Here is a 26,601-nt window from a genome sequence, read left to right on the forward strand (position 1 = left end):
TATTGTGAAAGTATGTCATTATTTTATTTATTTTTGGTACAAGTAACATTTCTTTAAGTATTTATTTATTTTCCCTTGTACCATCAATAAAAAACAAGTACGTTTTTTTTTTTTTTTTTAATTATAAGTGTACTTGCTACGACACATAGGCACACAGCACTTTCTAGGCATCTGAAATATTTGTAGAAAAACACGATAGATAATCGCATAAGATAATATTAAAATATATCCTAAACCATTCACAGATGAAACACCATTAAGTCGCAAAACATTGTCAATTTGCTAGCCACAAATTTGTTAACTGAATGGAACTTAAGAATACTGCGTAGGAACTTACGTCTTTATTGCAGTATTGATTTTATTATTTTCGGTGCAAGGAATATCTTTTTTATTTATTTATTTACCTTCGTACTATCAATAAAAACATGTTTTTTTTGTAATTGTTTTAAATGGCAGCCTTTGGGTAAGTAAGTAGCCTACTTACGCCGTATTCTGAAGTATAGCTAATTGATTGCAATAAAACACTATTTTCGAACCCGTAATAATTTACATCACTATCTGAATCTTGATCTTACCTTTGTGCATGAAGTAATATTGAAAAAATACGCGTTACGTATAACGAAAGCAATGAGCAAACACAATATCACTCTAAAATCTCCCGCCTCCACTCTGCGTTGCCAAACCTACCCATGCCCCGGCTTGTAACTAAAGAAGACTATGGGCTTTATAGGACATACCAAAGGTTATAGATTCTCTGTGCACTTTTTATCACAGATTGTATTAGACTGTTGTTCCATCCGTTTACCTCTATGTTCGAGTGTCTTTGGCGTGTGTTGTGTGTGCTCTGTGCAGCGTTGCCAACCGTGGCCGAATTCGGCTAAATGTAGCTTAATTTTTAGTCATGCAGCTTGTAGCAGAATGGTCGTAGCCGAATGTCAAAATGTAGCCGATTTGAGATTCGATCGAGCGACCATCTGTGAATACTCAAATTTTATGTGTAAACACTTTCTTTTAACAAATTTATTTTCTCATACTAATATACCCACCAGAATTTCCTCACTTCCTCATTAAAATTACGAAAACATACCGGTAGAAACTTTGTGTCACAGACTGAATTCTGAACAACGTGACCCGCATTTATGGCAAGGATAGCAGTGCTATTTTCAGTTTTATTCTCCTATTATGTGAATAGCGCCTATTACCTAACTCACAATTTCTGTACTCGTGAATTTGCAGACACCCGTCAGGGGGTTTATTAGGGGTCGCCTACCCAACAAAAGTAAACCAGTAACCTGACAGTTCCTCTGTTTGTGAACTTCCCGGCACACAGCAGAGTTTTTATTAGGAGTCGCCTACTCCGCAAAAATAACCGTATTCCGACTTCAAAATAACAATGAAACTTAAGCCTCTTAGATTTTAAAAACTGGCCCTTCCCACACATATCTATCCCAGTGTCCACTTGCTGCGACACGTTGTCGAAAACATTGTAAACATCATAACATTGATCGTCGATGCTATTTATTAGTCAATAACTGTAAATATGTACCTATAAATACGTAGACAAATATGTATAAACACATGGGCACTGTGACTTTTTTGTATACTTATGTTAGCAAGTGTTATCAGAAGGATCAACTGGATTTCATTAGGTGAGTTAATAAATACTTTCCCGTTTTTATATTGCTGCATGGTTTGTAGATTGGGTTGAGCAACGCTTTACTAAATCTATAGAAGTGTGTTGATGCTTAGGCCTATGTATTGATTTTTTGGTTTGTAAGAAATAATAATGATTATTATAAATATTAACATTAATAACCCCATTAATAATAATAATAATAATAATAATAATAATAATAATAATAATAATAATAATAATAATAATAATTGTATTCGTAGCTCTTTCGAATTATTTTTATTAAATTAATATAACGGGCAATGAAATCATCGTTAAACGCAGCACTTTGAACAACATATACGCAAATTCTTCAAGTTTTGAGCGTAGCTTAATTTCAGTCTTTGTAGCTGAATTTCGGTACGTTTGTAGCCGACTCGCTCGTGTTCAGGTTGGCAACGCTGGCACTGTGGTTCTGAACGCTGAAGTAGACTCTCCTGTTGTGACGTTGAAAGGAAGATGGTGAGTTTTAAATGTGGGATATGGGATGAATTATCAATAGTTCTTTATCTGGGCAATCTGTTGTAATGTAAGCTATTTAATCATACAGTAGAATCAGACGAAATTGTGCTACATTGGTAGAAAATGCGTTTTTCCTTTCGATGAAGCATCTAATTCTGTCGCGTGGCTGTTACTAACCTCACATAAAGATATTTCATAAGTAAGCCTATTTGCTAGGATATTATTCTCAATATCTGTTATCAGTTTTCATGTTGTAATTTCAGTCCACACACAAGAAGAAGACTAGGAAGTTAAGAGGGCATGTGAGTCACGGTCATGGACGGATAGGTAAGGGGTGTTTATATTTTTGTCTGTGAAGGATCAGTATTTATAGAGACGATGTCTAATTGGATTCTTTATATATTTTTTTATCTCTCTAGGCAAACATAGAAAGCATCCTGGTGGTCGTGGTAATGCCGGAGGTATGCACCATCATAGGATTAACTTCGACAAATATCATCCAGGATACTTTGGAAAGGTATTTTTTTCAGTGGGCTTATGTATAATATTTTAAACGTGAAGTTAATAGCATTTTCGTATTTCCGTAAATTTTTTGGGCCTTCTTTGGAAATGACTGCCCACTATTCATGCACAAAGTTACCTAAATATAACACGGATTGCACCTACCAAATTATGTCTTAAAATACTAAAAAGAGCAGATTTGTCTGCGTTTGTCGAAGGCGCATCATTATATTTACGAAAAGGCACTTTTCAGTGCCAATAATTTATTTTGTGTGCACAAGGTTGGAATTTTGAAGTAAGAGGGAAAGGGTGCAATCCATGTTCTGGAGTTTATCCCAAAGATGATATCCATTTTTCATATGGTACCTACAATACTGGATTGCCCCTCTAACCAAATATAACTTTACCATAACCATTGTATATTATGTCTAAAACGTCAAAAATAACAATACATAATATGATACGAGTATCAGTGCTAGCAGTAATGCCTACGAGATGAAAGAGTAGTCCAAAGTGGCTATGTGGACAGTTGGCGACTTATACAAATTACCATATGTCCGCTTCGGTATTGTGCACTTAGGCCCATTTCCTCTAAATCCGATGAAATTACTATGGATGTGTCAGGTGAGGGAAGTAGCAAGCAAATGGATCATGTTGAGTTGCAGTGCAACAATATTGTAAATGCTTAGCTAACTATTGTAGGAACACCAATATATCTACTGTAGGTATGCGGAAGTTTGGGAAACTAGTATGAGTAAAGTTATTTACTTGACCTGAAAGCAATTTTTCTGTTTGTAAAACAAAGCAAAGGAAGTAAGGGATAAATCGCAATATAGAGAACACCAGTTGGGGAAGTTATCCCCTCCCTTGCCGCTCAGCACCTCGCTCGCCACACGGCAGCTGCTCTCTCTCTACTGTCTGCCTCCTGCTCTGGTGGCTCACTGCCTGTAACTGCCAGCCTACCGCCTCGCACGTATTTAGCTGCCACATGACCCGCCACATTAAAATGAAAATGTGCATTCGACACAATAACACTCACGTATCACGTATTTAACTGGGATTAACACACACAAACTTAAAATATGTTATGACAGTCCCCCTTCAACATAATTAGATTCATTTTCCCTTCCATCACCAAGTTGTATCGGTAGCTGAGTGGTCTAAAGTGTTACCCAAAACCGTGCTTCTGTTTCGTTAACAAGATTGACAGATCAAATACTGTCAGCAAAGTAAGAAAAAGAAGAAAAGAGAGAGAGAGATTGAGCGAGGAAGGACAGACGATGAAGTTCTACTTTTGCTTCGTAGATGCTGCTTTCACTTTTTCATTTCTGCTTTTGTCTACTACATGTCACCCCACCCATTTTCCCGCTAGAGTGTCTGGTGAGTGAGTAGGAGAAAAGTGGAAGGGGTGGTGGGCGGAGGTTCTACGTTCTATATTTTGCGATTTTCCTAAAGTAAGTTGTGATTTTAATCTTTGCCCTCTGAAAGGAAATTGTTTGGTTTATCAATATAATTGATCTTGTGCATACAGTTTTTGTTCAGTGAAGATCTACTGAAAATGAAATGTGATGCCACCCTTCTTCCTATAATGAGGCGAGACCGCATGTTATACCCAGAACTTTTGAGCACCTAGACCTTGCCAGCACATACCACATGGATTAGTGGGGAGTATATATTGTAAGGCCTGTAACACACTACAGCGAAAAATATGTAATGTGTTTGTCGAGGTGTGGAAAATGCTTTCCTTTACTTACTTATTCATTTATTGCTTTTAAGGAACCCGGAGGTTCATTGCCGCCCTCACATAAACCTGCCATTGCAGTGGCGTAGCCAAACTATTTTGGATGGGTCAAATATGCGGGGTTTAGAAAGTACCTGACCCATCTCTTGACAATGCCGTTGCTGTCAACTCTCTTGAAACCCATTCTCGAGAGTCTTATGTAATAACGTGCAAAATTATGATAAATCATGCAAGACATTCCTATACAAACACTTCATAAGGTGAACTGGAGGTGTCGAGATTTCCTAGTAATGAATCTCTCGATCACTGGTGATGGGTTCTTCAACAATTCCCAACTTTTCTACCTCTCAATGGATAAAATTGCTAGATTACAAAGCCTTGTGCTTGACGTGGTTGTCCTGGTGAAAGTTTTTATTCGTCGTAATGCAGAAGAAGTCCTTTTTGCGGTTGCAGTTGTGATGAGACATATCAGTATAATTTGTAAAACTTGGAGTACAATATGTCCTGCAATGCCAAGCCCATGCTCATGTTCTGTAGTTCAGAATATGTCACACACGTGTTTTGATTTAATATTAATTAATTTCACTGGGGAACACAGTTTTTCTAGAAGTTCCTGGTTAATGTTTAACACACAATTTGAAGATCAGTATAAGTCAGCCAGTTCTCGCAGTGTCTTGAAGTTCATGAAATCAGGAGACTTTGGATCACAAGCTGATGCTGCTTCACAGAAAACAGAATTTTCTTCAAACTGTCTTTTCATTTCAGACATGACATTATCAAGTAGTTGCTCTCAGCAAAACCTTATCATGTTGCTCAGAATCGGAACTCTTCAGCATAGCACCACCATCATCAGTAACGAAATAGTCTGTTACCAGAGATTGAGGGGTCGATTATCTTTTTTCTTGTGCAAAGACACTGATTCCGAAAACTTCTCCCATACAAACAACACTGGAATAAAATTCTTCGAATTTTTCTTCGTTTCGAAGCTTTGAAAAGTTTTATATCGTTGATTTAATGAAGGACGAACATTTACTAATGAATTTGCAAGAGTAAGAAAATCGTCTAAACATACCAAATAAAATGTGTCGATTTTTTCTAGCTGATGTAACAATCCAGTAGCTTCTACAGCTTCTTTCTTTTAATCGTTGTCACTCAATATTTTTAGGTCCAACCTAACACATTTAAATTGACTCTTGAAGAAATGAATGCATTTTTGACTTATCTTAATTTTATCGATTGTAAGCATTGCTCTGGATCTTTGCTTTAGGACGCACTTCCGAACAGGGGCAGCGGCATTTCCTCTAAGGTTAGAGCTCAGTTTAGGTGTGTGTATATTAATCGAAAATTAGGGGCTAGAAAATATTGAGAATATGACGCATGATTATGACATTTTTTCCGATTAATACACACACACCTAAACTGAGCTCTAACCTTAGAAGAAATGCCGCTGCCCCTGTTCAGAAGCATGCCCCCACCTGGCACATCCGCTGGCTACGCCACTGTGCCATCTGTCCCTAGCCTGAGTAAGATTAATCCAGTCTCTACCATCGTATCCCACCTCCCTCAAATCCATTTTAATATCCTCCCATCTACGTCTCGGCCTCTCCAAAGGTCTTATGCCCTCCAGCCTCCCAACTAACATTCTATATGCATTTCTGGATTCGTCCATACGTGCTACATACCCTGCCCATCTCAGACGTCTGGATTTAATGTAATGTTAGGTGAAGAATAAAATGCATGCAGTTCTGCGTTGTGTAACATTCTCCATTCTCCTGTACTTTCGTTCCTCTTAACCTCAAATATTTTCCTAAGCACCTTATTCTCAAACACCCTTAACCTCTGTTTCTCTTTCAAAGTAAGAGTTCAAGTTTCACAACATACAGAACAATCGGTAATATAATTGTTTTATAAATTCTAACTTTCAGATTTTTTGAATGCACACTGGATGATAAAAGCTTCTCTACCGAATAATAAGTCATTGCCCATATTTATTCTGTGTTTAATTCCTCCCGAGTATCATTTATATTTGTTACTGTTGCTCCAAGATATTTGAATTTTTCCACGTCTTCAAAGGATAAACTTCCAATTTTTATATTTCCATTTTGTACCCTATTCTGATCACGAGACAGATGTTGTCTTTTCGGGATTTACTTCAAAATCTATCGCTTTCCTTGCTTCAAGTAAAATTCCCGTGTTTTCCCTAATAGTGTGTGGATTTTCTCCTAACATAGTCACGTCATCCACATAAATAAGAAGCTGATGTAACCCATTCAATTCCAAACCCTGTCTGTTATCGTGGACTTTCCTAATGGCATATTCTGGAGTGAAGTTAAAAAGTAAAGGTGATAGTGCATCTTGCTTTAGCCCACAGCAATTTGGAAAAGCATCTGACAGAAACTGACCTATACGGACTCTGCTGTATGTTTGTTTAATGAGACACATTTTAATTAATCAAACTAGTTTTTTGGAATACCAAATTCAATAAGAATATTATATAAAACTTCTCTCTTAACTGAGTCATATGCCATTTTGAAATCTATGAATAACTGATGTACTGTACCCTTAGGCTTCGGCCACAGTGCAAGCGCCAAGCGGCGCGGTACCGCTCTCGAAAAATTTAGGAGTGGGGAGGAAAGAGCGTTGGTGTGGCCATATAGCGCAGAGTTGGTGAGCGGCGTGGAGATGAGATCACGACAGTGTATGCTTGTAGGCAATTCTTATCTAGAAAGAACAGCTTCAAATAGGAATGGAAGAGAATTTAATATTCATCCATTTAATAAGAGATGTGAAACTCTGAGAATTTCATAGTTTGTGTGGAGAATTAGGGACATTTCCAGATAGATATTTGAAGTATACTCGCATGCCTATTACAACTTTCGACTATTTTCTAAATAAAAATAAGGAGCGACTACAGAAGCAAGCCATCAAATTTCGGAGATCTATCACTATTGCACAATGGCTAATCATTATATTAAGATAAAATTATTTTAAGTTAAAGACATGGGATCATGCATTCTTCGAGCAATGATGCAGGTAGGCTATAATGCATATAAATTAAATTAAATACAAATAGTCCTACGAATCCTTAAATTTTTGTGTTGATGGAATTAAGTGTCATTCATTACGAATAATTGCATGGGCTGCGTCTTATATGGCAAAAAAACACATGTTTATACTTTCGAAAATTTATCATTAGAAATGAGCAGTTTCCAATATTTTTTTTTTTTTTTTTTTTTTTGCATTTAAAACTTCTTACAATTGTGTGCTGTGCAATTTTAATTTTTCCACTGCAATTATAATTATTACTTTTTATATGCGGCAAAAGAGACATTAAAAATTATGCTCAGGACCACTGTATATAAGGTACTATTTTAAATAACCAATTATTGATAAATAGATTTAACAGAAATATATTTTTATATAAGTGATATATATTTAAATAATTTAGATTTATATTCGAGCCCTTGGCTTTGGTGCTGAGGCATTCGAAGACATATTCGTCTGAAGTGATACGTTATCATCGCTGACAATTGTCTTTACTTTCCCCCAAATCAGGACTGTTTGGAGTCGATGGGATTTCCTGGAAGGAAAGATTTCCTATAGTCCTATCAGAAAGGACGACGTCCTTCATAAACATCGTCAGGTCGAAAAACGTCCATAACAATGTAGCGATTCAAGAGCTTCGGAACCGCTTCATATCTTTGGGAGCTTCTGGAGTTCCTTCTCAAATTTATCTTTTAAATTCTACCACTTATTTTTGCCACAGGAACATCATTGCGATCACTGGCATTTTCCTTCAGGGTAGGAAAATTTACAGCAATTGTAATGGCAAGAGAAACGTGTGAGGTAATCTAAAATGAATCGATTAAAGAATTTATACCATAACCAAATAAAGAAACATTAAACGAAGTTAGTCAGTGATTACTACAAACGTTGTAGTTCCATAATTGCTTTGTAACAAACAACGAAAAGCATGGTCAGGTAAAGGGTCATGATAAATTCGGTTCCAGATATTTTAATTTACGTAGTATTACTACAGAGTATTGCTGGCGCAGACTAAACATGTTAGCCATTGATTTGGTGGGAAGAGGAAAACACAGTGATGGAGGCATTTTCACAACTTTACACTTCTAAATTTGTTGGAGACCAGCAGGTTCAATGTGCCTGAACTATCGAACTCACATGTAAAGGTATCACTTGTACTTATTGGAGATGAAGCCTATCCTCTAAAACTTTATCTTATGAGGCAATATCTAGTGAGAGAACTAACACCTAGAAGGGAAAAATTTAATCAACGTTTATCTAGTGTTCGAAAAATAATATGTGGAATGTGCTTTCGGAATATTGCGTGCTAAGTGACGATTCACGAATAGAAATATGGACACAAATGTGAAAAGAGCCAGCACATATTATAATCTTTCATTTGAGAAAAGATTGCGACAAAGAATGATCTGCATTATCATGAAACGACTTTACAAATTTACAGAACTGATGATGTGCAAACTCATTAGAACTCAGATCGCAGGAATAGGCCTAATAGTTGCAATGAATTTGATAGACAAAAATATGGATAACTTCACTGATTATTTCAATCAGCCGTAGATGTTAATATAACATTATAATTTGTACTTAATAGATTGTGTTTTTTCATAACAGAAGTGTCAATATTCTTATATGAGATTGTAATTAATTACTTTTGACCTAATAGTTTTAATCGTACCAGTATTTCTTTGCTTTAACGATGGTTAATCGTAACAACAGAAATATTTAAATCATATAATTGTACCTTTATTTCGGAGTTGGAATATGTTTAATATTGTACGCAATACTGAGCGTTTATCCCGACAGTATTCTACGAAGTATGATTAATAACAATAATAATAATAATACGACATATTATAAAAATATTATTCGGGTTCAGTAAAATGTCTTTCTACATATTCCTCGTCATGAAGAGGGTTTTGAAGTTCTTCTCCCAATTCCACAGGAATATTCGGGTTTTCACTTCTTAAAGAATAACTTCTTTCTCATTTCTTGACAATTCATACTTGCAAATGTGAGCGGCGCCGCTAAAATCTCAAACAAGAGCGAGCGGCCAGTGGTGTGTAGCGTTGTCCTTGAACCAACTTCCCCTCCAAAATGCCGCTCCGCTCACACTATGGCCAGCTGCATTTGCTAACATGCGTTTGTAATTCATCCATGCCGCCACTCAATGCGCCGCGCCGCTTGCACTGTGGCCAAAGCCTTATACTCCCATTTTTCTCCAATATCTTTCGAATAAAAAAACCTGATCAGTAGTCGATCTGTTATCCTAAAACCACACTGATGATCCCCAATAATTTCGTCTACATATGGAGTTAATGTTTTCAAAAGAATATTGGATAAAATTTTATATGACGTCAACAAAAGTGATATTCCTCGAAAGTTACTACAGTTATAGTGAGGATCACGTAAGTTCAGTTCCCAAACAGCAAATATTTCCGCCTTGTCAGTGTTGCCAACTGTTACCAGATATCACCACATGTAGTAAAATCACGATCCTATGTACTGAATGACTTCTTTACTCACCGTACTTTACCTTAATGTTGGAAGGTTATTCTAAATAGTTTCAATAATAATGAGAAATGTATTGCTATGTTCTATTCTTTTATTCCTTTACATTATTATTAGTATTAGCATTAATAGGTTACTAGACGTAAATATACAACAAAGTATAGTATATAATATTCAAGAATCAAATCTGTTCCAAGACCAATTAAATTATTGTCACTTCACTTCAAAGATTCCAGCGTACATATACTGTACTTCCTAAAGGTAGATAAATTAATAACCAATTGACTTTTGGTTGGAATTCGAATGAACTTCTGATTATCTTTTGAAATTAGTAAGGAAATGGATAATACAACTATGCTAAAACTGAAATAATAATAAATCAACTTACAAAAATAATTTTGGTCCTTAAAAGCCATAAGTAATTTCACTTCTAGATACCTTTTTAAAGATTTCATTTGTTTGTAAATTGCTTAATAATGCTACACTTACACTTATTATTTCTGCAACTCCACGTCTGTCATTGAAAAAATGTATGATACATAACTGTGAAGTCTCTTTTTGGCTCTTGTGTCCTAAATTTAAATAAGAAAAAGCAAATGATTCAAGAAATGTGAGCTGGTGAAAATTAAATACTCAATTAATAAAATAATTACTACCAAAAGAATATTTTATTAATTCTATACAAAAGATGGATTACACAGAACAGATGGCCAGAAATCATAGATTTATACACAACATACAGCATGAAACGATCATCAAAAAATGCTTTTTGTACACAATAACATCTTTCAAACGAAGTGAAATAGCCAATAAGTTCAATAAATATTATGCTAATAAGTAATAACTATAATTAATAATTATCTACAAGCTGTAAAAGGGAGTAAAATAGTATATTGTTGAAATTAGGGGGTTATGGTTTATTACGTGTATTTATAATTTTAATTACTTTTACTACATTTAATTATATTTTAATTTCTATTAGATTAGTTGGTGGTGTGGTTGTTAGTTTTATCTGTGTACGTCAGACTATTAAGGAAAAACTGAAAGAAATATTAAATCTACTATCTACTTTATATAACAATATTTAATCAAGAACTGAATATTACTATTAATTTAATAACATAAGACCCAAAACATCTCCAAGTCCAGACAATACTCATGCTGATTTTCTTAAACATGTTGGCAAACAAGCAAACTCACTACTTTTATCTTGTAATCTCATCTAAAATACAATATCTGTCTGGAGAAAATCTATCATAACATCAATTTTGAAAAGCAATTATTCAACTAATATCTTTTCGAGTTATCGACAGATACCACTTACTAGTATGATAGCCAAAATTATGGAAGAGATGATTTCATAGATTGAATTGGTTCCTGGAATCTAGTAACTAACTTTCATTTTATTGGGTTGACTTTAGAGAATTGCATTCAACAAATGGACAGATTTTAAATTTTAGTCAAGATATTAAAGATATTTTAAACAGAAAACAAAACAACTTAACAATTTTAATTTATTTTCAAGGATCATATGGCTCTGTAGATATAAATCACTTAAGAAATTGCAAATTTAGGGTGTCCATGATAAAGTGTTACACTGGGTCAGTGACTTGATTATTTGATTCATTGTCACAAATATGTAAATAGAGACAGATTCATCTGGGCTTCCCACATTCTTGTTTTCAGGAATACATTTTCCAATATTAATGTCGATGGTCTAACTAAAGAAATAGATCTTATGATAATCTCATCATTTGCAGATAATATGGTTGTCTAGAACAAAAAATCACAGTCCACAAATATTAATAAACTGAGCCAAAATCCCAACAGACTTTTTGACTCTACTTGGAGAACTCAAACTTGCTCAATTAAGGGAAACTTTACTAATAAAACACAATCCCAAGTTATTTCAAAATGAATAGTATATAAGTTAACTTTAACAGATGATGTTAAGAAATGTGATACTTCTCCAGACATTTTAAAAATCATTAGAAACGATAAATGATCTGGTCAGTGAGTGACTACATACAGTATTTTTTATAGATGGATCCTGTTTACCAAGCCATAGATGTAGTGGTGTTGTAGTACAATACCAGTATATTCCCTTTTACAGGGAATTATATTCAAACACTTGTTTGCCCCATTTTAACCGTGACAACGCTTTTTAGCTTTTTAAACATTCTGGTTATTGTATTGTGTTTGTGTTTAGTGAAAGATTTTAGATAAGGGCGCAAATAGCCATAGTAGCTGACGCGCCCTTTTTAAACGCCACTAACTAACTAACTAACTAACTTCAAACACTGACTAATTTTGATAGTGAAAATTTAGATACACTTTTAAGCTTACAAAATCTCCAGTATCGACTTCATAAATCTGAGAAGGCTGTCATACTATCAGATTCAAAATCAGATGTTCTTGCTGCAGTAATGGACGTAACAGCATGAAATCTCAATATTTTACAGTGTTTTAATATTTTAAGCAAAATGGTCGAATTACATTGACGACTGGTACTTCCGTGGATCCATGAACTTTATGGAGTGGGAGGTAATGAGGTAGCTGAAAGGTAGCAAAATTACTGTAAGGTTATCTATACCTGCATCTTACCACACTGTTAAAAGAATAACAAGATCAGAACATGACAATGTGGTAACAAAAATCGGAATGATTCTAAAGCAAATGAAAAAATTGCAATAGGCCATCCGGCGTCTGCTCCACGATGGAGGAAAATCCTCAGAAGAAACCAACTAATCAGACCAAATGGGGGATCCAAACTACCCTCGAGTGCAGCTCTGAATTTGCAGGCCAACGAGTCTACTGACTAAGCTACATTGGTGGCTCCACTAAAAATATGAAGTACATGGCACTCAGATTATTAAATTGACAAACCTAAACAATTATTCATCAGTTAAGCTATAAAATATAATACATAGCAAGCAAGTTAATTCAATTTAAAAGTATAAACAATTCAATCAGTTGAAATATACAGAAACTGATAATAAATATCATGCAAATTACTTCACATTACAAGCATAAACAATTCATCACTTGTGGTATACAGCCTACTATTTAATTTACAGCACATACAATTCATCAGTTAAGCTATAGACCTACAGTCTACTATTCAATTTACAGCATATATAATTCATCAATTAAGCAAAACAAAAATATAGTACAATACATAGTAAAAATAATACACCTAATTTAATAACTGAACTTCTATGAAAATCTACAGTGGCAGTACTCATATTATCACAGGCCATGATTGTCTCAAATATTTACAAAGAACTGATATTTCAGAATCTCCCCATGCCATTTCTGAAATCTCAATGAAGATATGGATCATTGTCTTGACTGTTTAACTTTACACAGCTTTCAATCATCTGGTTAAATATTGGAGTGCAAGATAACAAATGACATCAACTGCTGAACACTTGGTATCAATCAACCAACAACTTCATTACATTAAAGGGGAAAAAAAACTGAAAGAATTAATTGTATATAGACACAACACATAAGACAAGGCAGCTTCAGAACAGTAATTGGCAAGGCTCTGTTGTTTTAGGATTCTTATGTAGATTCAATTTCACCTGAAAGAAAAAAGTAGCATCTATAAGTAGTAGTAGTAGTAGTAGTAGTAGTAAAGATAATAATAATAATAATAATAATAATAATAATAATGACTGTAAAGTATGGAAATTAATATTGCAATGTAATATCAAAAGGTGATTTCACACCATCAACTCTTATCATTTAGTACAACTCTTATCATTTAGTACAACAAATCTATTATATTCAGTTGCAATCACCAGTAGCTGTTCTTTCCTCCATTTTGTTGTTGGCTGATTTTTCACAAGTCTGCTATGATATGCAGCACTATCCATGACAATAACGCATTGCCCTAATGTTCTCAGGTCAACAACTGTGTTTGCACCCACTTCTCAACTACAGGGCTATTCATAGCACTATGGTAGTCCTGACTTTTCTTTCAATTGCATGAAAAAATTAAATCAGCACCTGCAATAAAAATTATACCTGGGCATATAATTACGTCACATGAATTCACAGCATTTAAATAAAGAAAATAAAACATAACATAACATAACATGACATGACATGAGATCCTCTTTGGTGAAAGGCTTTCCCACGTTTTTATTTAGTCACCAATTTTTATATTTTTGTACCCTGATTTAAAAAATTACTCTTGCCAAATTTACGTAAAATATAAATCAATATAACTTACCGAGTATAAATCCACCTTTCGTTCCGGCATCTAATCTTCCACCCTCATTTGTTGGTCTATGAATAACACCATTCATGTCACTGGAAACTTCACCTGGTTTATTTCATGAATAAGTGGGTGATCATACTTAAAAAAACAGAGAGAGAAAAGCAATTCACATTGACACTCTAAGAGACACAAAAATTTTAAAGACAGGAAAACCGTTCAAGAATTTTATAACTAACCTCTAGTTATAATATGAAACTATTAATTGCAAAACATGTTGTTCCCACCTGAATTCATTACTAGTAGCCTATATTAATTGCAATTTCATATTCCACATAAGTGTTAATCTATTTGTTAGTAAAAAATTCAATCACTCAATGTCTCACAATACATTGAAATTTACCATTCATAAAAATCCAAGTCTCATCCAAGAATACTACGGGTTTAGGGTTCTCACGCTCCACATTTCTTATATATTCTCTTAAAAACGAATAACATCACTTTCTCATACATGTGTATAAGGATCCCCTTTGCTCCATAGAAATTTCATCTCTTTCAAAATTTTTTTCACCGATGATAAGGATACTCTAAATAAATATGTTTCATAATCATCATTCATATGTTCCAGAACTTTTGCTGCTGTTAGTACTTCCCCTGTAACAGTAAATGAAAATTATGCCATATTTTTATACATAGGCCTATGACTAATATCAGAATTACATTGCATAAATCAACACAATAATTCCTGTAACTTCCCTACCTTTATGTAACTTGTCATAAATAAATCTCGCAATTGCATCTTCCGTAAAATCATCAGCATCAGTCACTGGATGTTTACGTAGTCTATGTTTTCCTAGTGTCACGAGTGGGGTCCCCTTGTGTGAATTGATCACTTTCGTGGCTGTAGTTAAGCCAAGCTGTAATAACAAACAATAACATAATACTTCTAAAAATTGTTATATCATAAAATTCATGCATAATACCAACATTTACAGCTATATGAATAGAAAATGATCAACATGTTAGGTTGGGTCTACGATAGGTTTAAGTAGGCTAATATTTAGGTAATTCTCCAGAAAAGCTACACCAAAGAAGGCATAATTTTATTTTGTTTAATTGATTTCTGTGATATTTACATAGTGATGAACACGTGGTTTTAGTGCACAGCCACAAATACTTTCAGCACAAAAATCCTTTGACACTTACCTGTATATTCTAATGCATTGTTGTAGTCCCTCCCTCAAACTTGTTACTAATTACCAATATAACATGCGAGAGGTCCAGGACGAAGAGAAATGGTTAGTTTCCCAGTAGTGCGTCCTCATCCTCTCGAGTGTTATATCTTAACAAGTACTTTGGGTGGGGTAGCTTTTCTGAAGAAACACCATATTTAATATTACTTAGACCAGTCATGAATAAATTATTCAGCCAGAGTCAACGTTCCTATGCTTTATAGAGTATGTTATATAGTTATTATATAAAACTGAATTATTTTTAAGCACCATAACAGGCCAACATTCATGTAATATTTGCTGCAGTATCAAGTTAATAATTACAATATGACTTGTATTTTCTTCGGCCGATGTGGCATGTAAATTGTGATCTGAACGGTTAATTTAATACCAAAAGAGAAAACTGGAAATTTACTTTCGTGCTGTTTGATTACTTGTTCGTCTAATTTGTAAATGTATTTAAGCTATCACCTACTGCAGTATTACAGTATCTTAAATGTATTTAGTTTGGCAATATGAAAATCACTGACTTGATTAAACATTAGGCCTAACCTAAAAATTTGTTTTGTTTGACCACAATCATGAAATTATTAGTGCAAACTCCTAAAACTGAATACCACTTTGAAATGTATGCTTAAGAATACTTACTCCTAATAATTGTCCTATTCTGGTTGTAATTGCTGTCTCCGTTAGCATAATTCCTTCTTCATTACCTTCTTTCTTCAACTCATTATACACGTGAACTACAGATTTCTGAAGCGTACTCTGAATGCCACACATTTTCTTCCTTGGAGGAGTCACTGCAACACTATTTCATTTTTTTGACATAGTAATAAAAATCTAAACACGAAAGAAATTCATTAAAATTTGAAATAATATTTCTATCCATTACCCACGTGCATTATCACGCCCAAGTATATTATATTCATTCGTACTTATCTGACTATTCTTGAATTATAACCACAACGCAACACATAACATAACTATAATGTATTAATATTAATACTAATATTAATTAATTATTAATAAGTTCGAATTTCACTATCTTCCAGTAACCGGCTGAGAAATCTAGTACAATTTTAATTTCATGGAACTCCAGTACCAGCAAATATTGTCGATATTTGCCTCAGCTGCCAACATACCGGTTACAAAATCACTACCATTTATAGTATTTGTCAGTATCGAAATTCGAAACGAAGTTGGCAAAAGAAAATTCAACCTTCAAACTAGAAAATCACCATAATCCACTAGCATTTGTAGTAATGGGGGAAAAATGGTTAGGTTTCACCCTTAGGGTATCAAGTTACCTGGTCTTCCCTATAGTCTTGTCCGCCTGATAGATACAATTATGTACTTCTATTGTTCTCGTACAGTTTTCTTTTCCCAGATTGTAAGTACAAACTTATAATGATAAATTTCGCTAGATAATGCACTTCCCTCTCTTGTATTAATTCTGATGGAATTTGATTGATACCTGGAGACATAATTTTCCAGGTTTTCTATCGCAATTGCGGCTTCAGAAATTGTGGGTTCGGTTCTTAGCAGTTTGTATTGAATTTTGTCCCGATCATTTCTATTTGGCTTATGTACATTTAGTAGTTGTCCAAAATAGTTTTTTCATCTATTCAGGATTGAATGAGAATCTGCAAGCAAGTTACCATTCTCATCCTTGACCACATTTACCCTTGCATAATATCCATTCTTAAATTCCTTTATGCCCTTATATAAATCTCTAATGTTTTTATTCTTACTATTTGTTTCTACCTCTTTGAGTTTTTCCTTCAAGTAACCTCTCTTTTTATTCCTAAGTGTACGACTTGCTTGCTGTCTTTCATTGAAATAAATATCTTTATTTGCCTCAACTGGATTCTGTAAGAATTTCAATTTTGCCTGTTTCCTTCTTTCTACTACCCTGCGACAATCTTCATCAAACCACGTTTTCTTTTTCTTAGCCTAGTTTCATAATAACCTATGCTCTGCTTGGCTTCTATTTTGGTATTATCTCTGATATTTTCCTACATGCTATTAACTTCTAATACTTCCTCAAATTCGTTGGAACTTCCTAAAGCGGGAAACCTATTTAAAATTTCGACCTGAAAATGTTACTTAATTTCCTCGTCCTTTAATTTCGGAATATTGAATCTCCTAATATTAACTTGTTGCTGTACTCGCTTGGCTACTGATAGTCTTTCTCTTAATTATCCAATTACCAAATAATGGTCAGGATTACTGTCTGCCCCCTCCTGAAGGTTCGAATGTCTACTATACTAATATGTCTTCTATCAAGATGTGATCTATTTGGTTGTGTGTCAATCCATCTGGAGAAGTCCAAGCATATTTATGTATATCCTTATGGGGAAAAGGAGTACTTTTGACAATTAAATTTTTTGATGTGGCAAAGTTGACTAACCTAATCCCATATTCATTACTAGTCACGTGTAGGCTCTGTTTTCCAATAGTCAGTTTAAAAATATTCTCCCGTTCTACTTCACCATTGAAATGCCCCAATAAAATTTTCATGTGATAGGCTATCTAGATTTAACTGATCAAAAGTGTGTTAGAATTCCTCATAGAAGATATCCTTTATATGGTCGTCTTTCTCTTCTGTAGGGACATTAGCATTTATAACTATGATATCGCCCGTCTACCTTTAAGTATTGAATACGATAACCTGTCACTGATAAATTCTACCTTTTTTACTGCTGATTTTATTCTGTTATGACCAATGAATCCTGTTCCTAATTTTATTGGTGATTGTTTCCTTTCCCATATTACAACCTCCTGTACTCCCACAAAATCTATTCTATATCTAGCTAGTTCTTATGCTACTAATGTTACCCCTCCTATTCTATATAGACTTGTAACATACCAAATACCAAATCTCATAACCTTATTTCTTTGCTGCTGTTGTGCCAGAGAATCAGTCCCATTCCGACGCTCATTTTGAGGTTTCGTAACAAGCTATTTTTTATGGTGATGGATTGTTAGCCCTTCGCCCAATCCCTAAGTGGAGGACCACCCCTTATCGGCTGTCCGCGACTGCTTATTCAATATATTCGCAGCTACCTTCTTTTAGCACAGAGTAATGTTCGAAATAAGACATAGCTGAAATTAGTCGGCTAGCAATTTTTTTTTAACATAGCTACCTCCACCACCTGTATTTCCTGTTCCCACAGGAAACCTATCGAATTGTAGCCTATAACATATATAGGTAATATCCGAGAAGACACCGGTGTTTTACAAGGTATGTGACAAGGTTAGCAGATTAGTTGAGGGATATCTAAGTGATGTGATTTGAATGATTTAAGGTCATTCAAATCTTTTCACATATTCTTCGGCCTCACTTGGATATTCCCTCAACTAATCCACTAACCTTCTAACATACCTTGTAAAAGACCATTGTCTTCTCGGAAATTACAAATTTGTATTAGGTGAATAAAATTGAACAATTAATAGAAAGTCAGCTATTTAAATTCATGCAGCTTTGTTTCTATAAGCCCATATCAAACTGCCTCCTGTATGGCATAATAAAATTCGTGTTTTAATTTATCTATACAGAGATGGCTTCACTGTGTAGCAACATATTTGCTGCTATAGTGTGAAGACCAAAGCATTGCTAGCTGTCTCCATATAATATATGTCTCGGTGTAGTGTGTTACTGGCCTAATGGTTCACTGGCTAGTGGCTTTTCAGCATTCAGTGAGACAACAGATATACACTTGTATACATCAGGACATATATATTGAATGTCTGCAATGAGCTTCTGAAAGGAGTGATTTTCTATTTGTTCACTCTTGCTGCTGTTAATTTTCACACAATTGTCCACTTGGTCCCATCTATACTTTGATTAAAAATATTTTGCAATCGCCAGCTGTTGCATACTGAGAGCATTGTTGTTGTAAATTTCACTCTTTCGATACTTGATGTACCACACGATTTGCCTTTTTTTACTGAAACATGTGTCAAGAACAAGGTTTTAGAATAAATACACGGGTATTAAAATAATAAAATTATGTAACAATAATAGATATAACAGCACCAATGATAACTATATAACTATACATCAAAACAAACTCGTTTACATTAGCTAGGAACTGGTATGCACAAGCCAATCAGCAGACAAAATAGAAATACGAAGAAGCATGATTTTGTCTACAAAATGAATCTGCACCAATACTTCTATGTCCCAACAGAACGTGCTGTCATTTGTGTTCCCATAGCAAATGTGATAACTTCATGTGAACACACTGCTGGTGCAATCACAAAGTAATTTCAATCAAACCATAATGCTGTTGTTGGTTAGGCGATGCTAAAGAGGTCACTGGCGCAATTATGTTACTGGTATGCAAGTTGGTTGCTGGATCGACAAAGCAGACCAAATGGTTTGCCGTCAGGTGAATTGTGACACAACCAGCCAGCAATTTTTCTGTTTCCAAGATAGCACAAACGAAAATTAGTAACTTTCAATACAACTTTACTCTTCTATTTACTTATCGGACTGAAAGGGATAGTACATCACTTTCGTTTTCGGATCAATTAATACTCATGAAGGAACATATCGTTGCTGCGCCTCCAAAACTCACTAAGTGCATCTAAACAGATTTTTCAAGAGAAAGAAAAAGCATCACTTTTAATTTCTTTCATTTCAAGGCTACTTTCGGTGTAATTTCAGTCATTACATGAAAAATGATGAAATTATACCGAAAGTAACTGAAAGTCAAGGGAATTACAAATGACTTTTTTTTTTTTTTTTTTCTTTTTCCTCCTGAAAAATCTGTTTAAATGAATATAGTGGAATTTGGAGGTGCAGGCGACAATATGGTAAAGATATTTCTTAATTTTCATTCCATCCGTCTATATGCTTAGGTCTATGTGTGCTTTGAAAACTGCTACACACATCTTTCGTTATAGCTTGCATAATGTCGTATATGTGTACTATCATTTTGGGAGAAAAAAACTCAGTCTTTTCGAAAGTTTCACTTGTTCTTCCTACACCACTCATTGAATGCATTTATAACATTGAATGGAAAGAAATTGGGTGCAAAAACTCATCAATCGACATTTAAACATTTAATTACAAGCAGTCATTATGTCTCTTGTCATTGTAACACACACACATTCCTCCATTTATACTTTGAGGAGGAGTGCTGTGAACTATTGTTACTTGTTCTGGAATGATGATTTGTGAATGGGCGGACTGACTGCTTTAAGGCATAAGTGAAACGCTCACTTCTGACTAGAATGCATATGGAATTACGAAACATTATTTATTTCTCTCAAGTAATAAAATATATCTCCATATATAGTTAGATAGAATGAAGAAATATTCGTCTAATATGTTGCATTTAAAGTTGATGCTAGTGCAAGAATGGCGAGAATTTAAATGTGTGTACGAGATAATTGCAGTAGTTTATTAAAATTACTGTACTTCATTGGAAAAAAATAAAGTTTCTAAAATTTCATGCAATATTACTTAAGCTTCGTAAAATAATATTATGAAGTCCACATTACCTTTTAGTTTTTCTTGGTGTGATACACCTCGAAGCATTCTTCGACAGTGATACCAACATCGTAACTATGGCAGAATAAGAGTCTTTTCTTCTTCTGTCCATATTTGAGACATACAACACATTTTCTTTGTGGTCTCGCTTTATCCCCTCTTTTCATGCAACTTAATTTGTGGAGGTTGTGGCTTTTTAGCTCCTCAGAACAACATAATTTTTTTTAGTAAGTTATTTTACGACGCTTTATCAACATCTTAGGTTATTTAGCGTCTGAATGAGTTGAAGATGATAATGCCGGTGAAATGAGTCCGGGGTCCAGCACCGAAAGTTACCCAGCATTTGCTCATATTGGGCTGAGGGAAAACCCTGGAAAAAACCTCAACCAGGTAACTTGCCCCGACCAGGAATCGAACCTGGGCCACCTGGTTTCACGGCTAGATGCGCTGACCATTACTCCACAGGTATAGAACAACATAAAGTCATTTACGCTTAAGCAATGTTGCCTAGTTGTAATTTTAAGACTCAGTTGCTGTTAATTATAGTAAGTTAAATTTAATATTATGTGTGCCCAGATAAAACTTTGTAGCCATGAAGATGAGACATATGAATTAAATCGCATGAAAAGCATTTATAGGTGAAATTTTTTTGGGAAATTATCATCGAATTTACCACTTAGAAGTCTTCTGAAATTCTTCATTCACTTTTACAGAAATTTTCTCTGTACAAGATGCAACAGCTTATCTTTGAGATTGTCTCCCATATGTTTCTTATAGTAATACACATATAAGCTTTTCTTCCGCCATCCCTCTCTTTTATTTCTTCCCGAATTTGTTATTCTGAAATATATAGATCAGAGTAACAATTTTTTATGACTCCATTTCATTATAGTGATGGGGCGTGAATACTGAGCAAATAATTAAACCTTTTTTAATTTCTTATATCTTAATGATTCAATTTTAGTGTGTCAACACAATTGATACCTTCGTCTTTCAGCATTGCTGGCAGTTCTGGGGGATTGTAAAAATTACCCAAATAGTCCTGCCTTTATTTAGAAGCTATTACATGTGCCACAATAGTTTTGGGGCGCACTTCTGAACAGGGGCAGTGGCATTTTCCCTAAGGTTAGAGCCCAATTTAGGTGTGTGTGTATTAATCGAAAAAAATGTCATATAAACATGCGTCCTTTTCTCAATATTTTCTAGCCCCTAATTTTCGATTAATACACGCACACGCCTAAACTGGACTGTAATCTTAGAGGAAATGCCACTGCCCCTGTTTGGAAGTGCGCCCGATATTCAGTTGTAGATTCACACAATTCATATATTTTTGTTCCAAATTTTGATGCTTTTAGTAGCAAGTAGAGGTAGAATATTTTCGTAATGTCTCTGAATGCTTATTATGAGCAATTTCTGGAGTAACGATTAGCGCGTCTGGCCTTGAAACCAGGTGGTCCGGGTTCAATTCCCAGTCGGAGCAAGTTACCTGGATGAGGTTTTTTCTGGGGTTTTCCCTTAACCCAGTATGAGTAAATGCTGGGTAACTTTCGGTGTTGGACCCCTGACTCATTTCAGCACCATTATCACCATCTCATTTAGACCCTAAATAACCTAAAATATTGATAGTGTTGTAAAGAAACCTACTAAAATAAAAATTTAAAAAAAAAAAAAAAAAGCAATTTTGTTGTGAGTCGAGCACTCCACACCAAGGAGGAAGGGATATGGAGGGACAAAAGTAGAGCAGTATTTCTTGAGAAAAGCAGATGACTGTGCCAGTCATTCTGAGGATAATTCGAGACATCTTAACCGCAAATGAGATTCATTATGAACAGACAGCAGATTTTCGGTCCCGATACTGAATATTAGATGTATGTCACTTCCAGAGAGGTCATTGAACTCATTTCTGTGTTCTCTCCATATGCCTAGGGACATGACGTCTTGTCGCTGTGTAGGGACAGAAAATCTGCTGCTCCTCGTGAACTGTCAGTTATCACACCTACACCCTTATTAAACTAAATAAAAAGTCACTATCTATTTGTACAGCAAATTTCAGTATACAAGACATGTTATTGCAATATTTGACGAAACTATTTAAAACTATGAGACACAACATGCTAATTAGCAAAGTTTATGTAAATGTAAAAGAGACAACTTAAGTTTTATTTTAAAAACTTCCAAACACGTTTAAGTTAGCTGGTAACTTTACATGCACAATGTAATCAGCATATGAAATAGAAATACGAACAAACATGGCTTTGTCCACAAAATGAAATGGCAACATCGCTACTGTATTACAACTCAGAAGAGGCTGTGATTTGTTGTTGCCATAGCAACCATGGTAGCTTCCTGTGAACAGGTACTGGCACGATTGTTACTGGTATCTATGTTGGTCGCTGGATCAACAAGTGGACAGAATGATTTACTGTCAGGTAACACAACCCATAGTAATTTTTCTGTTTCCAAGATGGCACTTCAGAACTAGTAACTTTCGATACAACTTTACTTCTTGGATTGACAGGGACGGTACATCAGTTTCGTTTTCAGGTCAAGTAATAGCATAAAGAAGTGTATGCTGAAATAGTTCCATAATTTGCTTAGGCTACATGTGATTTGAAACAAATGCTACACACATCTTCATGTGTTATTTTGCACTGAAACCTTAATGTGCTTCTTCACTTGTTTGTTACAGCTTGCATAATACCGCACATGCGTGCTCTCATTTAAAAAAGAAAACTCAATCTTTTCGGAAGTTTCTCTCCTTTCTACACCACTCATTGAGTGCATTTATACCATTGAATAAAAAGAAATTGGGTGCAAAAAATCATCAATCGAAATTTTAACATCATCATCATCCTTCACGAATTAGGCCTCTGTAGACCTGTTTCAGCCCCATCTAGCAGTCTTCTTAAAGGTCTTCCTGGTCGACGATGTTCTCTAGGTTTATACTGCATCATAATTTTTGGGATTCTTGAATTTTCCATTCTTCTTACATGATCTAGCCAATTGAATTTGTATCTGCTGATTTTTTCTTATACTGACTCTACTTCTAATTGTTCTAAAATTTCTTCATTCCTTTTTCGGTCTAAAAGAGTATATCCTGCTGTCCTCCTGAAAAATTTCATTTCCGTTGCTTTCATTCTGTTCATGTCTTTTTTTTCTTTAATGTCCAAATTTCGCTTCCGTATAAAAGGGAGGGTAATGCTAGTGTATTATATATTTTTATTCTTGTAGATTTTTGTACTAATTTAGCTTTTAATGTATTGTTTATTATTTTAACATTTACAGTAAAATTCCTTGTAACCGGCAATACCAAAACAACGGCACTTTTGGCTGGGAAAAAAAAGTTTGAATGTGCCAGATTGCTACAGTCTGGGCTGTTAAGTTTGCCACATTAGGAAGTTCGCATGAACTTTCATTTTCAGTGAATAATCAAACCTAAAATTTGTGTTTTATTTGTGTTGTGTGATGTGTTGTAATAAAGAAAATTCACACAATTTTAATGTTTATTTAGTTATGTTCGGACTGTCAGTGTTGCCACATTAGGAAGTTCGCACGAACTTTCGTTTTCCCGAGAATGTTCTAACCTAAAATTATTATTTGTGTTGTGTGATGTGTTTTAATAAGGAAAATCCACACATTTTTTATGTTTATTCAATTATGAGCAAGTGATAGAGAAATAAGCTTCATACAGCTGCAGTTTCAACATTTGGTACCGTGAAATACGAACTTGTTTTTGTATATACCGGTATTTATTCAATTATCCGGCAAAATCTCGTATCTGGAACTAGCCTGGTCACTTTGGTACCGGTTAAGAGGGATTCTACTGTACTTACAAGCAGTCATTAATATGCCTTTTGTCATTGTAGCACACACATTCCTCCATTTATACTTTGGGAAGGAGTATTGTGAACTATTATTTGTTCTGGAATGATGATTTGTGAACGGGCGGACTGACTGCCTTAAGGCATATGTGGAACGTTCACATCTGACCGGAATACATATGGAATTACGAAACATCATTTTTTTTGTCTCCAAGTAATAAAGTAATCTCCATATGATAATTAGAATGAAATATTTGTGTAATAAGTTGCATTTAAACTTTGCGATAGCACAGGGATGGCTACAGTGTAAATGTGTGCACGAGACAATTGCACTAGTTTACGAAAATTGCAACATTTCGCTTGAAAAAAAAATCGAGTTTCTAAAATTCCATGTAATGTTAAGTAAGCATCATAAATAATATTGTGAAGTCCACATTACCTTTTAGTTTTTCTTCGTGCGATATGCTTCAAAGCATTCTTCAACACTGATTAACATCGTAAATATGGCAGAAAAAGTATTTTATTCTTCTTCTTTCCAGTGTTTGGAACATGAAACACTTTCTTTGCAGTCTAGCCTTATTTTCTCTTTTCATCGGATTTAATTCATGGAGGTCGCAGTTTTTAGCTACCACAACATAAGGCATTTACGCTTAAGAAGTGGTGCCTAGTTGTAATGTGAAGACTCAGTTGCTGTTAGTTATGATAAGTTAAATTTAATATTTTGTGTGTCCAGACAAAATTCTGTAGTCATGAAGAAAATGAAATGTATGAACTAAGTAGCATGAAACGCATTTATAGATGGAATTCTTGCAGGAAAGTGCCTCTGTTTCAATCGAATTGTGGTGTTATAAGATCTTTGGCACAAATCCTCGACTAGCAGAATTATGAATGATAAGTGATCACTTTTTTTTTTTTCACTAGTTTGCATATGTTATCAGGAATTGTCCACTGTGGCATTTAGAAGTCTTCTCAAAAGCTTTATGTGGGTATCATTTAAACAGACATTTCACCTCTACTAGATATGCCTGTAACAGCCGATATTTAAAGTCAGTGCCTCCGATATGTTGCTTATAGTTATAATAAAACACATATGGGCTTTTCTTCTGCCCTGGCCGGGGGCAGCAGTTTCCGAATTTGTCATTCTGAAATGTATAGATCAGAGTGACATATTTTTTGTCATTCTGTTTCATTATAGTGATGGGGTGTGAATGCTGAGCAAATAATTCACCCTTTTTCAATTTCTTATGTTATTGATTCAGGAACCCCCTCCCCCATCTGTTCAATCCTAGTGTGTCAACACACTTGATACTTTTGTCTTTCAGCATTGCTGGCAGTTCTGGGGAATTGTAAAAATTACCCAAACAGTACTGTCTTTATTTAGAAGTAGTTCTACTAAATGTATCACAATAGCTGTTGTCTTGTGTTTGGTGTAATCAATAATGATTCAAACTAGAGCTGGGGACGGAGAGAGTAGAACTGCTGAGTAACTCGGTTCTAGCAGTTTAATGTGCTTGGCACAGAGCACCGGAATTACTCAGTTAACCATAGCTGTTACTGATCACTTCAAATGTTCGAACAGAGTTTACATGTTTCACTTAATTCTAGCAGGCAACGAAATAGGTACTATTGTTTTAAATATTTTCTACTGCAGGACAAATTATTTCCGACAGGAGATATCCCCAAGGCGGGCTGAAACCTTAGTATTTTTGGAGAGAAATTCATTCTATATATGACTATCATGTGGACCTAATGAACACTGATAGTCTGTACATATTACTGTATATAATAATAATAATAATAATTATTATTATTATTATTATATTAGTGTGTTTAATTAATATTGAAATATGTTTAAAAAAAGGAAGTTTCTATATTTTTCTATTTGTGTTTATTG

At 34.7% G+C, this 26,601-nt stretch overlaps 1 protein-coding gene and 1 long non-coding RNA gene across 3 annotated transcripts in view; one reads left to right on the forward strand and one right to left on the reverse strand.

The window, feature by feature from the left end:
• Positions 1 to 2,073: 2,073 nt before the first annotated feature.
• RpL27A (ribosomal protein L27A) overlaps positions 2,074 to 26,601 on the forward strand; it is a 36,203-nt gene continuing 11,675 nt past the window's right edge. The window contains exons 1-3 of the mRNA XM_069820825.1: positions 2,074 to 2,134; positions 2,398 to 2,461; positions 2,554 to 2,651. Of these exons, the coding sequence (XP_069676926.1) occupies positions 2,132 to 2,134; positions 2,398 to 2,461; positions 2,554 to 2,651 (165 nt within the window). The 5' untranslated portion in view covers positions 2,074 to 2,131. The remainder of the gene's footprint in view (positions 2,135 to 2,397; positions 2,462 to 2,553; positions 2,652 to 26,601) is intronic.
• On the reverse strand, positions 10,616 to 16,482 carry LOC138696192 (uncharacterized). 2 transcript variants are annotated; one of them, XR_011331277.1, is made up of 7 exons: positions 16,322 to 16,482; positions 16,035 to 16,194; positions 14,915 to 15,071; positions 14,558 to 14,808; positions 14,170 to 14,295; positions 13,736 to 13,943; positions 10,617 to 13,516 (listed from the first exon to the last, which is right to left on the reverse strand). It is a non-coding gene; the product is annotated as an uncharacterized lncRNA (long non-coding RNA). The 2 variants fall into 2 exon arrangements; XR_011331276.1 differs by having other exon boundaries at positions 10,616 to 13,516; positions 16,035 to 16,482.

This window comes from Periplaneta americana, chromosome 3, assembly GCF_040183065.1.
Source record: "Periplaneta americana isolate PAMFEO1 chromosome 3, P.americana_PAMFEO1_priV1, whole genome shotgun sequence".
In the NCBI taxonomy this organism is placed as follows: Eukaryota; Metazoa; Arthropoda; class Insecta; order Blattodea; family Blattidae; genus Periplaneta; species Periplaneta americana.